We start from the raw sequence: 15425 nt of genomic DNA on the forward strand, positions 1-15425 counted from the left end.
GGCGCCCTCCCAGTGGCGGAACTCGCGCGCGCTGCTCGACGCGGTTCACCCACACCACATCCGATCGAGCATTTAATGCCTGTGCCTCTGCCCGCTGTCCCACATGACAGTCGCGCAGAGGGGGAGGAGTGGGAGCGAAGCAAACCACTAATCACAGCCCTAAACAACCGCGAGAGGACGGAAAAGGTGCAAATTATTATTCGGGAGAGGATAAAGATAAACTATGGCCATCAAGTCGTGGGCTGCCCAGCCCAGGGGCCGCCCGCGCTATAAAGGAGCTGCTTGGCCCTCCAGTCCTCCTCCCCGCCTCCATTTCGCCCACTCCCACCTTCGTCCACACACACACACACGCATTCCACAGCCACCAGCCACCGAAAAAGCCCCAATCCCAGCAACCACAAACACTCACGTGAGTTCGAGCGAGGTAAGCATAGATCCGAGCGAGTTCTTGCGTCGCCAAGGTAAGGTTCTCTGAGTCTCAACCCCTCTTCCTCCCTCCCCTGTTCGTCCCCTTGTTCACCCAGCAGACAGTGAGGTCTCCAGGACGTTTTAGATCCCGGGCTCCAGATCTGCTCTTTTTTTCTTCTGTTTTAGTTGTAGTAATCGGCCAGGCGAGGTTCTTTTTCCACACCTCCTTGCTCGTCGTGTCTAGATCTACCACCAACGCCATCTCTTTTTGCTGTGGCCGTTGTTGATTTTTCTCTGCCTGTTCTAGGTTTTGGTTTGGAAACCAGGCAGCTTTCTTTCTTGTTCATCTTTCCAAGAAAACAAAACAAAAAAACACCAAAAAAAATCCCTAGATGGCTGCAGCTATAGATCTGTCCGGGGAGGATCTGGTGAGAGCACTCGAGCCTTTTATCCGAGAGGCCTCTGCCCCCCCTCCGCTCCACTCCCATCCTAGTCCCACCTCGCCATTCTCCTTCCCCCACGCCGCCTACAGTGGTTACCCGTACGGGGTGCAGGCACAGGCCCAGACCGAGCTCAGCCCGGCCCAGATGCACTACATCCAGGCACGCCTCCACCTCCAGCGCCAGACCGGCCAGCCGGGCCACCTCGGCCCGCGGCCCCAGCCCATGAAGCCCGCTTCGGCGGCAGCGGCCACACCGCCGCGGCCGCAGAAGCTCTACCGCGGCGTTCGGCAGCGCCACTGGGGCAAGTGGGTGGCGGAGATCCGCCTCCCCCGCAACCGCACCCGCCTCTGGCTCGGCACCTTCGACACCGCCGAGGAGGCGGCTCTCGCCTACGACCAGGCCGCCTACCGCCTCCGTGGCGACGCAGCGCGCCTCAACTTCCCCGACAACGCCGCCTCCCGCGGCCCGCTCCATGCCTCTGTTGACGCCAAGCTCCAGACCCTCTGCCAGAACATCACCGCTTCCAAGAACGCCAAGAAGTCCGCCTCCGTCTCCGCGTCCACCGCCGCAGCCACGTCGTCCACCCCCACCAGCAACTGCTCCTCGCCGTCCTCCGACGAGGCGTCGTCCTCGCTCGAGTCCGCCGAGTCGTCACCATCACCCACCACCACCGCAGCAGAGGTTCCTGAGATGCAGCAGCTCGACTTCAGCGAGGCACCATGGGACGAGGCAGCCGGCTTCGCCCTCACCAAGTACCCGTCCTATGAGATCGACTGGGACTCGCTCCTCGCCACCAATTAGCACCCAGTTCATCTTCGTCAGCTACTACTACCAGTACCGTCTTTTAGCGTGTCATGATGCTAGGTTAATGGGTCGCCGCGATGCAGATGGCATTTTAGACATTCTGCGCCGGCCTTTAGCGGATTAGCTCTAAGTCTCTAATCCTTGTTCATTGTGTAGACCTATGATTCGTTCTCTTTGTGGTAGGGTTTGGTTAGTCCCTCCCGGATGACTATAAGCCGGCGTTTTTGTGCCCGGCGTCTCCGGTGGTCGGTCACTGGTCAGTGACTCCGGCCGGTGAAGTCTGTCCATTGTTCTAGCTAGGTGCTGTTCCTTCCGCTGCTCTGCAGATTGTAACAGTGGGAGACTTGTCATGTAAAATCAGCTCATCAAAAAATCGTGTAATGTGGAATATTATTTTGTTGTTAAATGTTCCTTCTTGTTCTGTAAATTCCATCGAAGTCATCGTTTTTCTCTAGTAAATTTCTTGAAATATCAGTCTGTGAAATGGAATTTGTTGTGGTGAACGTGACGCTAATTCTGAGCAATACATACTGTGTTTTCAGGCTTACAATGGAAAATAAGAGTTGTACTTGTAGTTTATAGTTTCTGGTCGAGAAACTCAGGTTGGGCTTGAACGCCTGGCGACCAAACTTGTATCCGTGGTCGTGGTCACGTCTTGTGTGCTCGATCACGGTTGCTTGGGAAACCATCTCACTTCATTTTCAGTCAAGGAAGAAGAAGCAAAAAGGAAAAAAGGGAGCACATCCACATCGTGGGCTATTATTCCGATATTTTCTAACAATGGAGTAGGAGTAGGTCGAACGGATGGCGCCGGGCTGGACATTAGCTGGCTGGCAGGCAGGAAGCTTCGCGAGGCGATATTTTTAGTAGTATTTGTAGGCAAATTTCACGCTCCCCGAAGCAGACGGGTCCGACGACGACGTGATCACGCTTTGTCACCTACCGGAGGTCCGTTGCATAGTTGCCATGCCGAACTGATGATGCATCGTTTTCGTGGCGATTGCTCGCGCGTTCCAGAAATGCCCACGGATACCACCCCGCAGGCCCGCAGTGCTTAATTTTGACCAGTTTACCTGTACACCAACAATAGATCAGTGCAAAATACCAGAGAGATTTGTAGTACATATATTAGTAAAATTGGTCGCGGTTTCTCCCAGTGCATCCGCGCGTACTAGAAGCAACAGCTGATCGTGAGTGTTTTGGAAAACGGCGGGTGGAGAAAAGTACTAGGAGCAGAACAGAAGAGTTGTGGTGGTTGAAACTAGGGCGCCAAAGTGAATACTATTTCCCGCCGGAAATTGACGGCGAATCCGCGTCGGCTCCGCGTCCGCGCGAAACGCACAGCCGATGTGACATGGCTCCGGCGGACCCACCACACCTCCGGCGGAGGAGAAGAAAAGAATCGTCTGAGATGGTGGGGCCAGCGGCACTGCCCAGTCTCGTCCGCCCTGTGCACGCCTGCCTGCCTCGTCCACGGTCAAAAGGAGAAACAGGAAGCCCCGAAACAGCAGGGTAGAGTAGCAGTGGGCGGATCACCACCACCACCACCACCGTGTGGAGTGGAGTGGAGTGGATGGATATCTGGCGTTGCTTTGCTTTGGCATATGGTAACTGGCACTCGAATGCACAGGGACACGCTCCTTTCCTATCCTGTCCATTCGTGTTGCATTCCATCTTGCTCGTTGTAAATGCAAAAAGGAAGGCACACCAACCCATCTGGACAAAAGCGAGCGTGCTGCCGTACATTGCCGCCTCTCCCTGTCGGTGGGCCCCGCCTATCACGATTTGCGTGGGCCTAATTTCTCCTGGCCTCCCTCGCTGCTCTCACACATTCGGCACATCTCTCTTTTCCCTTCATTGTACTCCTACCCGTCAACTTCTTGTTGGTGATCGGATCTCTACTTTCAATGTTTGAGTCTGTGGTATGATACGCTGTACCGTTTGTTGTCCTTTTTTCCTTTCACACATTAGAGCTAGCGATCTCGAATCGACATAAATCAATCACCGCATGTGGCCAACCAGCGTCAAACTGATACATAAGGGCAACTCGAACCGGTAGATTCAAACGGACGACGATTTTGTCCGTCTTTTGTCCTTTTGGATCGGTCAGACGGACACGAACATCCGTTTTTGCAAATGGGTCGGTGCATACGCCCAACGCTGACCGGATTCATTTTTACCGGCGTGCGAAAAATATATATAAGTACATAATTAAACACTAGAAGTCGGACACGAAGGCCGACGAGAGTCTACGCGTCCATATTACATTATTAAACATAAAAAAGATTCTAAAACTACGAGGGCAACCCTAGGCGTCATCGTCATCAGGGCCGGTGAGGTCGACCAGCGTAGGCGCAGGGTCGACCTAGGGGAACGCCGTTTTCCAGAGCGCACCTGCCTGCGTCCCCGTCGTCTGTCTCGCCGACGCGGGCTGTGCTGGTGGCGGTGGGAGCGCAACAGCAAGGGCACGCTCCTCCGCCTCCGGCTCCCGTCGTTCCTCCTTCGCCTCCTTCTCCAGCTCCATCAGGAGAAGGCCTTTGGCGCGCTTCGCCCGCAGGTGCTGCGCCCTCCAGTGCTCGAGGTAGGCTTGCTTGTGCTGCGGTGTCGCGCCCAGCCAGATGGGCGGCGCAGTGACAAAGTCGTGGACGACGCCGATCCACTGGTAGACCTCCCGCGGCTCCGTGGGCTCAGGCTTCGGCGGAGGTGGCATGACGGAGTCGTCGGCGGCCGATAGCGCGATGGCCTTCGCGAGCTGCTGCTGGTATGCCGCCGCCTCATTGGCCGTGCGCCGCGCTTCCTCCTCGCTGTTGCGGAGGACAGCTGCGAGCGCCGCCTGGTAGGCGGCCTCATCCTCCTGGTCCTCGTCGCTGACGACAGGCGGGGGTTGCGGAGGGCCTCCTGGCTGCACTCCACGCACACCACGACGGCGCTGCTCCTCGTGCTTCATTGGACTATGCCTCCGAAGAGCTCGAGGATATGGACGAGGAGGTCTACTACCCCACCCCCATAAACAGCGGGCAATTGACCGCAATATCTACCTACGACGTTTACATGGTAGACACGCCTCACAACACAGATAACGTCACACCCAAGCAAAATGGTGATAAGCCTGCGAAAGAGCCCTCAAAACACCGAAATACACGTAAGCGCTCCAAGGAAAACAAGGAAAGGGGCTCCGCACAAGCCACAAGGGAGAACATGACCCCTAACGGACACAGCAACCCCGAGGCTCCCGAGCACCAACTAGAGGAACCGGCCAATGACGATCCGGAGGACCGCAACAATTCAGACGATGACAATGATTACCTCCCCCCCCCCCCGTCGACCTAGATGGCCTTGAAGCCGAAGAATTCGTAATTCACGAAGACCCTGAAGGCGAGGAGAAATTTCGGCAGCAGCTTATAGCCACCGCCTAGAGCTTAAAAGCAAAGCAACAACAGCTCCAAGATGAACAAGATACCATCAATAATAGGTGGACCTAAATCCTAGTGGCCGAAGAAGGATACGACACACATTGGCCGGACCAAAAGAAAACATACCCGTGCCTACGACTGCTCCCGCAGTTCGACGATGAGGCCCGAGAACACGTGTCCCCCCGATGCACCCACTATGATGAGCTTGATCGCCCACCTCGAGGGCGCGACAAAACGACGAGAGAAAACGAGTATAGACCCGAACCTCTGCGCCAAAAAGGCAAAAGAGCATATGCATCATGGGGACATACCCGACCCACGATACGTCAAATCAGGTCGCAACATGTCCATCTACGGATCCAGGAGGTACGCTCCCACTTGATGGGATGGCGAACCACCTCGGGTCGCTTACAAGAGCACACGCTGGGAAACCCACCAGGCTCAACCCAGAGCCGATCTCCAACACAGCATAGCCTGGATCAGAGGAGCTGCTCACACACCGTGTTTCACGGACGAGGTCATGCAGCACCAGTTCCCGAAAGGTTTAAACCCATAAAAATTGAACAGTATGATGGGACAACAGAACCCGCCGTGTGGATAGAGGATTTCCTTCTCCACATTCATCTGGCTAGAGGAGATGATCTCCACGCCATAAAATACTTCCTGCTAAAACGCAAAGGATCGACACGACATTGGCTAAACAACCTACCTGAAGATTCCATTGGATGCTGGGAAGACCTCGAGGAGGCTTTCCCATCTAATTTTCAAGGAACATATGTTCGGCCATCAGATTCATCCGACCTAAGCAACGTCGTCCAGAAGGCGGGGGAATTAGCTAGAGAATTCTGGAACCGGTTCCTCACCAAGAAGAATCAAATTGTAGACTGTCCAGATGCCGAAGCAATAGCTTCTTTTCGGCACAACATCCGGGGCGAATGGCTTGCGAGAAAGCTAGGCCAGGACATGCCGAGAACAATGCACGTGTGAAGATAATTTGCCAGCTCGGCGCAGCCATAATGCGGATGACCCCAGAACCTCTGAAGTTCGGGGTGGAAACGACAATCCAAGGAAAAATAAGAATAAACGCCGCCACCATAATGGTGATGCCGACGACACAACAATGAATGCTGGATTCCGTAGTACAAATCCTGGACATCGGATGGACCAACTCCATGGGACAAAATCATGGAACGACCATACCAGATTCATGGCACCCAAGACAAGCCCGCCACCCTACTGTTGGAAATATGCCCTAGAGGCAATAATAAAATGGTTATTATCATATTTCCTTGTTCATGATAATCGTCTATTGTTCATGCTATAATTGTATTAACAGGAAACAGTAATACATGTGTGAATAAATAGATCACAATGTGTCCCTAGCAAGCCTCTAGTTAGCTAGCTCGTTAGTCAATAGATGATCATGGTTTCCTGATCATGGGCATTAGATGTCATTGATGACGGGATCACATCATTGGAGAATGATGTGATGGACAAGACCCAATCCTAAGCATAGCACTAGATCGTATTGTTCGTATGCTAAAGCTTTTCTAATGTCAACTGTCTTTTCCTTTGACCGTGAGATTGTGCACCTCCCGGATACCGTAGGAGTGCTTTGGGTGTATCAAACTTCACAACGTAACTGGGTGACTATAAAGGTGCACTACGGGTATCTCTGAAAGTGTCTGTTGCGTTGGTACGAATCGAGATCGGGATTTGTCACTCCGTGTGACGGAGAGGTATCTCTGGGCCCACTCGGTAGAACATCATCATGAGCTCAATGTGACTAAGGAGTTAGTCACACGATGACGTGCTATGGAACGAGTAAAGAGACTTACTGGTAACGAGATTGAACAAGGTATAGGTATACCGACGATCGAATCTCGGGCAAGTTCTATACCGACAGACAAAGGGAATCGCATACGGGATTGATTGAATCCTTGACATCGTGGTTCATCCGATGAGATCATCGTGGAGCAAGTGGGAGCCACCATGGGTATCCAGACCCCGCTGATGGTTATTGGCCAGAGAGGTGTCTCGGTCATGTCTGCGTGTCTCCCGAACCCGTAGGGTCTACACACTTAAGGTTCAGTGACGCTAGGGTTATAGGGAATTGTTATACGAGGTTACCGAAAGTTGTTCGGAGTCCCGTATGAGATCCCGGACGTCACGAGGAGCTCCGTAATGGTCCGGAGGTAAAGATTGATATATAGGACGGATGGTTTCGGACACCGGAAGTGTTTCGGGCATCACCGGTAACATACCGGGACCACCGGGACCACCGGAGGTGGCCCTGGGGGTCCACCGAAGGGGGGCAACGACCCGGGGAGGTAAGATGGGCCAAGTGGGGGAGGGAACCAGCCCCTAGGCGGGCTGTTGCGCCTCCCCACTCAGCCCAATGCGCAGGGGAGAGAAAAGGGGGGGCAAACCCTAAGCCACGTGGGCCTAAGGCCCACGAGGGGTGCGCCACACCCCTCATCCCTCCTTGGCCGCCGCACCAGCCCCCATCTAGGGCTGCCGCCCCCCCAGGAGGGGGAAACCCTCAAGGGGGCGCAGCCCCTCCCTTCCCCTATATATACCGGGCACTTTTGGCCATTGGGAGATAGACTTTTCCCTCTCTCTCGGCGCAACCCTGCCCTTCTTCCTCCTCCTCTCTGCCGGTGCTTGGCGAAGCCCTGCCGAGAGACATCGTCTCTCCATCGACACCACGCCGTCGTGCTGCTGGAGTTCTTCCCCAACCTCTCTCTCCTCCTTGCTGGATCAAGGTGCGGGAGACGTCACCGGGCTGCACGTGTGTTGAACGCGGAGATGCCGTAGTTCGACACTAGATCGGAATCACTGAGAGTACGACTCCATCAACCGCGTTCTAGCAATGCTTCCTCTTAGCGATCTTCAAAGGTATGAAGATGCTCTTACCCCTCTCTCGTTGCTGGTATCTCCATAGGAATATCTGAATATGCGTAGGAAATTTTTTGAATTTATGCTACGTTACCCAACAGTGGCATCCGAGCCAGGTTTTCTATGCGTAGATTCTATGCACGAGTAGAACACAAAGGTTGTGGGCGATGATTTGTCAATTTGCTTGCGCTACTAGTCTTATTCTTTTCCGGCGGTATTGTGGGATGAAGCGGCCCGGACCGACTTTACACGTACGCTTACGTGAGACTGGTTCCACCGACAGACATGCACACCGTGCATAAAGGTGGCTAGCGGGTGTCTGTCTCTCCTACTCTAGTCGGATTGGATTTGATGAAAAGGGTCCTTATGAAGGGTAAATAGCTTTGGCATATCATCGTTGTGGCTGTCACGTAGGTAAGAAGGCGTTCTTGCTAGAAACCCAAATCAGCCACATAAAACTTGCAACAACAATTAGAGGACGTCTAACTTGTTTTTGCAGGGTTTGACATGTGATGTGATATGGCCAAAGTTGTGATGTTGCATGTATGATGTATGGGATGATCATGTTATTGTAATAGGTTTCACGACTTGCATGTCGATAAGTATGACAACCGGCAGGAGCCATAGGAGTTGTCTTAATTTATTGTATGAGATGCAACGCCATGTGCTTACTACTTTTACTTCATTGCTAACGGTTAGCTATAGTAGTAGTGATAGTAGTAGTTGGTGCGACGACTTCACGGAGACACGATGATGGAGATCATGGTGTCACGCCGGTGACGATGATGATCATGCGATGCCTCAAGATGGAGATCGAAAGGGCAAAGATGATAATGGCCATATCATGTCACTATATAATTGCATTGTGATGTTTATCATGTTTTTCATCTTATTGCTTAGAACGACAGTAGCATAATAAGATGATCCCTCTTAAAATTTCAAGAACGTATTCCCCTAAGTGTGCACCGTTGCGAAGGTTCGTTGTCTCGAAGCACCACGTGATGATCGGGTGTGATAGATTCTAACGTTCACATACAACGGGTGTAAGCCAGATTTACACACGCGAAACACCTAGGTTGACTCGACGAGCTTAGCATGTACAGACATGACCTCGAATACAAGAGACCGAAAGGTCGAACATGAGTCGTATGGTTGAATACGATCACCATGAAGTTGCTCACCATAGTGACTAGTCCGTCTCACGTGATGATCGGACACGGGTTAGTCAACATGGATCATGTATCACTTAGATGACTAGAGGGATGTCGATTTAAGTGGGAGTTCATACTTAATTTGATTAAATGAACTTAATTATCATGAACTTAGTCTAAAAGTTGTCTTTATAAATATTGTAGATGGCCAACGTCAACCTCAATTTCAACGCATTCCTAGAGAAAAACAAGCTGAAAGATGATGGTAGCAACTATGCGGACTGGGTTCGCAACTTGAGGCTCATCCTTGAAGCAGCTAAAAAGGCTTATGTCCTTGATGCGCCGCTAGGTGACCCTCCCGCTCCCGCAGCAGCCCAGGACATTCTGAACGTCTGGCAAACGCAGAGTGATGACTACTCTCTGGTTAGGTGTGGCATGTTATACAGTTTAGAAACGGGGCTCCAAAGGCGTTTTGAGCAACACGGAGCATATGAGATGTTCCAGGAGCTGAAGCTAGTTTTTCAAGCTCAGGCCCGTGTCGAGAGATAAGAAGTCTCCGACAAGTTCTTTAGCTGTAATATGGAGGAAAACAGTTCTGTGAGTGAGCACATACTCAAAATGTCTGGGTTACACAGTCGTCTGACTTCACTTGGAGTCGAACTTCCGGATGATGCTATAATTGACAGAATCCTCCAGTCCCTCCCACCAAGCTACAAAGGCTTTGTGCTTAACTACAACATGCAAGGGATGGAGAAGACCATTCCTGAGTTGTACTCGATGCTCAAGTCTGCAGAAGTAGAAATCAAGAAAGAGCATCAAGTGTTGATGGTCAACAAGAGCACTAGTTTCAAGAAAGGCAAGGGTAAGAAGAACTTCAAGAAAGACGGCAAAGCTGTTGCCGCGCCCGGTAAGCCAGATGCCGGGAAGAAGAAAAAGAATGGACCCAAGCCTGAGACTGAGTGCTTCTATTGCAAGGGAAAGGGTCACTGGAAGCGGAACTGCCCCAAATACTTAGCAGACAAGAATGCTGGCAACGTTAAAGGTATATGTGATATACATGTTATTGATGTGTACCTTACCAGCGCTCGTAGTAGCTCGTGGGTATTTGATACCGGTGCTGTTGCTCACATTTGCAACTCAAAGCAGGAACTGCGGAATAAGCGGAGACTGGCCAAGGACGAGGTGACGATGCGCGTCGGGAATGGTTCAAAGGTCGATGTGATCGCCGTCGGCACGCTACCTCTACATCTACCATCGGGATTAGTCTTAAACCTTAATAATTTTTATTTAGTACCAGCTTTAAGCATGAACATTGTATCAGGGTCTTGCTTAATGCGAGACGGCTACTCATTTAAGTCAGAGAATAATGGTTGTTCTATTTATATGAGTGCTATGTTTTATGGTCATGCTCCGCTGGTGAATGGTTTATTCTTGATGAATCTCGATCGTGATGTTACACATATTCATAGTGTGAGTACCAAAAGATGTAAAGTTGATAATGATAGTCCCACATACTTGTGGCACTGCCGCCTTGGTCATATCGGCGTGAAGCCCATGAAGAAGCTCCATACTGATGGACTATTAGAGTCTCTTGACTTTGAATCATTTGACACATGCGAACCGTGCCTCATGGGCAAGATGACTAAGACTCCATTCTCAGGAATAATGGAGAGAGCAACCGACTTATTGGAAATAATACATACTGATTTGTGTGGTCCAATGAACGTTGAAGCTCGCGGTGGCTATCGTTATGTTCTCACTCTCACCGATGAATTGAGTAGGTATGGGTATATCTACTTGATGAAGCACAAATCTGAGACATTTGAAAAGTTCAAGGAATTTCAGAGTGAGGTCGAGAATCAACGTGACAGAAAAATCAAGTGTCTACGATCTGATCGTGGAGGAGAATATTTGAGTCACGAGTTTGGCACACACCTAAGGAAGTGTGGAATCGTTTCACAACTGACGCCGCCTGGCACACCACAACGCAACGGAGTGTCTGAACGTCGTAATCACACTTTATTAGATATGGTACGATCTATGATGTCTCTTACCGACCTACCGCTATCATTTTGGGGATACACATTAGAAACTGCAGCATTCACTTTAAATAGGGCACCGTCTAAATCCGTTGAGACGACACCGTATGAACTATGGTTTGGCAAGAAACCTAAGTTGTCGTTTCTTAAAGTTTGGTGCTGCGATGCTTATGTGAAGAAAATTCAACCAGAAAAGCTCGAACCCAAAGCGGAGAAATGCGTATTCATAGGATATCCTAAGGAAACTATTGGGTATACCTTCTATCTTAGATCCGAAGGTAAAACCTTTGTTGCCAAGAACGGATCCTTTCTAGAGAAAGAGTTTCTCTCGAAAGAAGTAAGTGGGAGGAAGGTAGAACTTGATGAGGTAATTACACCCCCTCTCGAACAGGATAGTAGCGCAACACGGGAAGTTGTTCCTGTGGCGCCTACACCAACTGAAGAGGAAGTTAATGATGATGATCATGAAGCGTCGGATCAAGTTCCTACTGAACCGTGAAGGTCCACAAGGGCACGCTCCGCACCAGAGTGGTACGGCAACCCTGTGATGGAAATCATGTTGTTAGACAACGGTGAACCTTCGAACTATGAAGAAGCGATGGCGGGCCCGGATTCCAACAAATGGCTTGAAGCTATGAAATCCGAGATAGGATCCATGTATGAGAACAAAGTATGGACTTTGGTGGACTTCCCCGATGACCGGCGAGCCATAGAAAATAAATGGATCTTCAAGAAGAAGACTGATGCAAACGGTAATGTAACCGTTTACAAAGCTCGACTTGTCGTAAAGGGTTTTCGAAAAATTCAAGGAGTTGACTACGAAGAGACTTTCTCTCCCGTAGCAAAGCTGAAATCAGTTCGAATCATGTTAGCAATTGCCGCCTTTTATGATTATGAAATTTGGCAAATGGACGTCAAAACAGCGTTCCTTAACGGGAACCTTAAGGAAGAGTTGTATATGATGGAACCAGAAGGTTTTGTCGACCCTAAGGGTGCTAAGAAAGTGTGCAAGCTCCAGCGCTCCATCTATGGGCTGGTGCAAGCATCTCAGAGTTGGAGCATTCGCTTTAATGAGGTGATTAAAGCGTTTGGGTTCATACAGGTTTACGGAGAAGCCTGTCTGTACAAGAAAGTGAGTGGGAGCTCTGTAGCTTTCCTCATACTGTATGTGGATGATATATTATTGATGGGGAACAGTACAGAAATGTTGGAGAGCATAAAGGCTTATTTGAACAAGAGTTTTCCAATGAAGGACCTTGGAGAAGCTGCATACATATTAGGCATCAAGATCTATAGAGATAGATCAAGACGCCTCATAGGTCTTTCGCAAAGTACATACCTTGACAAGATATTGAAGAAGTTCAATATGGAAAACTCAAGGAAAGGGTTCTTGCTAGTTTTGCAAGGTATGAGATTGAGTAAGACTCAGTCGCCGACCACGGCAGCAGAAAGAGAGAAGATGAGTTCTGTCCCCTACGCTTCAGCCGTGGGCTCTCTTATGTATGCCATGCTGTGTATCAGACCTGATATAAACCTTGCCATAAGTTTGGTGGGGAGGTACCAAAGTGATCTCGGTATGGAACACTGTACATCGGTTAAGAATATCCTTAAGTACCTGAAAAGGACTAAGGAAATGTTTCTCGTTTATGGAGGTGACGAAGAGCTCGTCGTAAAGGCTTACGTCGACGCTAGCTTCGACACAGATCCGGATGACTCTAAGTCATAGACCGGATATGTATATGTGTTGAATGGTGGGGTAGTGAGCTGGTGCAGCAACAAGCAAGAAGTCGTGGCAGCATCTACATGTGAAGCGGAGTACATAACTGCTTCAGAAGCAGCTCATGAAGGAATTTGGATGAAGGAGCTCATCACCGACCTTGGAGTGGTTCCAAGCGCGTCGGGTCCAATGACACTCTTCTATGATAACACTGGGGCCATTGCCATAGCCAAGGAGCCCAGGTTTCACCGAAAGACGAAGCACATCAAACGCCGCTACAACTCCATCCAGGACCATGTCCAGAGTGGAGTAATAGATATTTGTAAAGTACACACGGATCTGAATATGTGCAACTCCCGGATACCGTAGGAGTGCTTTGGGTGTATCAAACGTCACAACGTAACTGGGTGACTATAAAGGTGCACTACGGGTATCTCTGAAAGTGTCTGTTGGGTTGGTACGAATCGAGATCGGGATTTGTCACTCCGTGTGACGGAGAGGTATCTCTGGGCCCACTCGGTAGAACATCATCATGAGCTCAATGTGACTAAGGAGTTGGTCACACGATGACGTGCTACAGAACGAGTAAAGAGACTTACCGGTAACGAGATTGAACAAGGTATAGGTATACCGACGATCGAATCTCGGGCAAGTTCTATACCGATAGACAAAGGGAATCGTATACGGGATTGATTGAATCCTTGACATCGTGGTTCATCCGATGAGATCATCGTGGAGCAAGTGGGATCCACCATGGGTATCCAGACCTCGTTGATGGTTATTGGCCAGAGAGGTGTCTCGGTCATGTCTGCCTGTCTCCCGAACCCGTAGGGTCTACACACTTAAGGTTCGGTGACGCTAGGGTTATAGGGAATTGTTATACGAGGTTACCGAAAGTTGTTCGGAGTCCCGGATGAGATCCCGGACATCACGAGGAGCTCCGGAATGGTCCGGAGGTAAAGATTGATATATAGGACGGATGGTTTCGGACACCGGAAGTGTTTCGGGCATCACGGGTAACATACCGGGACCACCGGTACCACCGGAGGTGGCCCCAGGGGTCCACCGAAGGGGGGCAACGACCCTGGGAGGTAAGATGGGCCAAGTGGGGGAGGGAACCAGCCCCTAGGTGGGCTGGTGCGCCTCCCCACTCAGCCCAATGCGCATGGGAGAGAAAGGGGGGGGCAAACCCTAAGCCAGGTGGGCCTAAGGCCCACCAGGGGTGCGCCACACCCCTCCTCCCCCCCTTGGCCGCCGCACCAGCCCCCATCTAGTGCTGCCGCCCCCCTGGAGGGGAAAATCCTCAAGGGGGCGCAGCCCCTCCCTTCCCCTATATATACCGGGCACTTTTGGCCATTGGGAGATAGACTTTTCCCTCTCTCTCGGCGCAGCCCTGCCCTTCCTCCTCCTCCTCTGTGCCGGTGCTTGGCGAAGCCCTGCCGGGAGACCTCGTCTCTCCGTCGACACCACACCATCGTGCTGCTGGAGTTCTTCCCCAACCTCTCCCTCCTCCTTGCTGGATCAAGGTGCGGGAGACGTCACCGGGCTGCACGTGTGTTGAACGCGGAGGTGCCGTAGTTCAGCACTAGATCGGAATCGCTGCGAGTACGACTCCATCAACCGCGTTCTAGCAACGCTTCCGCTTAGCAATCTTCAAAGGTATGAAGATGCTCTTACCCCTGTCTCGTTGCTGGTCTCTCCATAGGAAGATCTGAATATGCGTAGGAAAATTTTGAATTTATGCTACGTTACCCAACACCCAGACCAATCGTAATAGTTGGGTGTTCAAACAGGGTGGCAAGCTCACCACTGACGAACAAAAAAGGGGCCCACGAAGTGAAGACGAGGAGGACCCCCGTGGCCCGAACAATGGAGTCTAAAAGCAGTTCCCTCCTGAGGTCAAAACCGTGAACATGATCTATTCACCCATATACACAAAAAGGAGAGGAAACGGGCCCTTCGGGAGGTATATGTAGTTAAGCCCGTAGAACCAAAATACAATCCATGGTCGGCTTGCCCGATCACTTTTTACCACAGGGATCATCTGACCAGTATTTGATACATCTCCGTCGTATCTACTTTTCTGAACTCTTTTGCCCTTGTTTTGGACTCTAATTTGCATGATTTGAATGGAACTAACCCGGACTGACGCTGTTTTCAGCAGAATTGCCATGGTGTTGTTTTTGTGCAGAAAAAAAGTTCTCGGAATGTCCTGAAAATTTACGGAGTTTTTTTCTGGAATAAAAGAAAAATACCCGCGCAAAGATCCACGTGAGGGGGCGTGCTAGTGGGCCACAAGCACCTGGGCCGCAGCCACCCCCTATGGCCGCGCCATGAGGGCTTGTGGGGCCCACGTGGCACCACCGCCCCCAATCTTAGCTCTATATCTTCCGTTTCGCCTGAAAAAAAATCAGAGAGAAGGTTTCATCACGTTTTGCGATACGGAGGCACCGCCACATCCTGTTCTTCATCTCGAGGGAAGATCTGGAGTCCGTTTCGGGCTCCGGAGAGGGGAAATCGTCGCCCTTGTCATCATCAACCTTTCTCCATCG

General features: G+C 50.9%; 1 protein-coding gene across 1 annotated transcript; it reads left to right on the top strand.

The window, feature by feature from the left end:
• Nucleotides 1-285: 285 nt before the first annotated feature.
• On the top strand, nt 286-2061 carry LOC123395344 (ethylene-responsive transcription factor RAP2-13). Its single transcript, XM_045090341.1, has one exon. The coding sequence runs from the start codon at nt 801-803 to the stop codon at nt 1650-1652; it is 852 nt and encodes a 283-aa protein (XP_044946276.1). The 5' UTR covers nt 286-800; the 3' UTR covers nt 1653-2061.
• Nucleotides 2062-15425: the final 13364 nt, after the last annotated feature.

The sequence above is a fragment of the Hordeum vulgare genome, chromosome 5H (genome assembly GCF_904849725.1).
Source record: "Hordeum vulgare subsp. vulgare chromosome 5H, MorexV3_pseudomolecules_assembly, whole genome shotgun sequence".
In the NCBI taxonomy this organism is placed as follows: Eukaryota; Viridiplantae; Streptophyta; class Magnoliopsida; order Poales; family Poaceae; genus Hordeum; species Hordeum vulgare.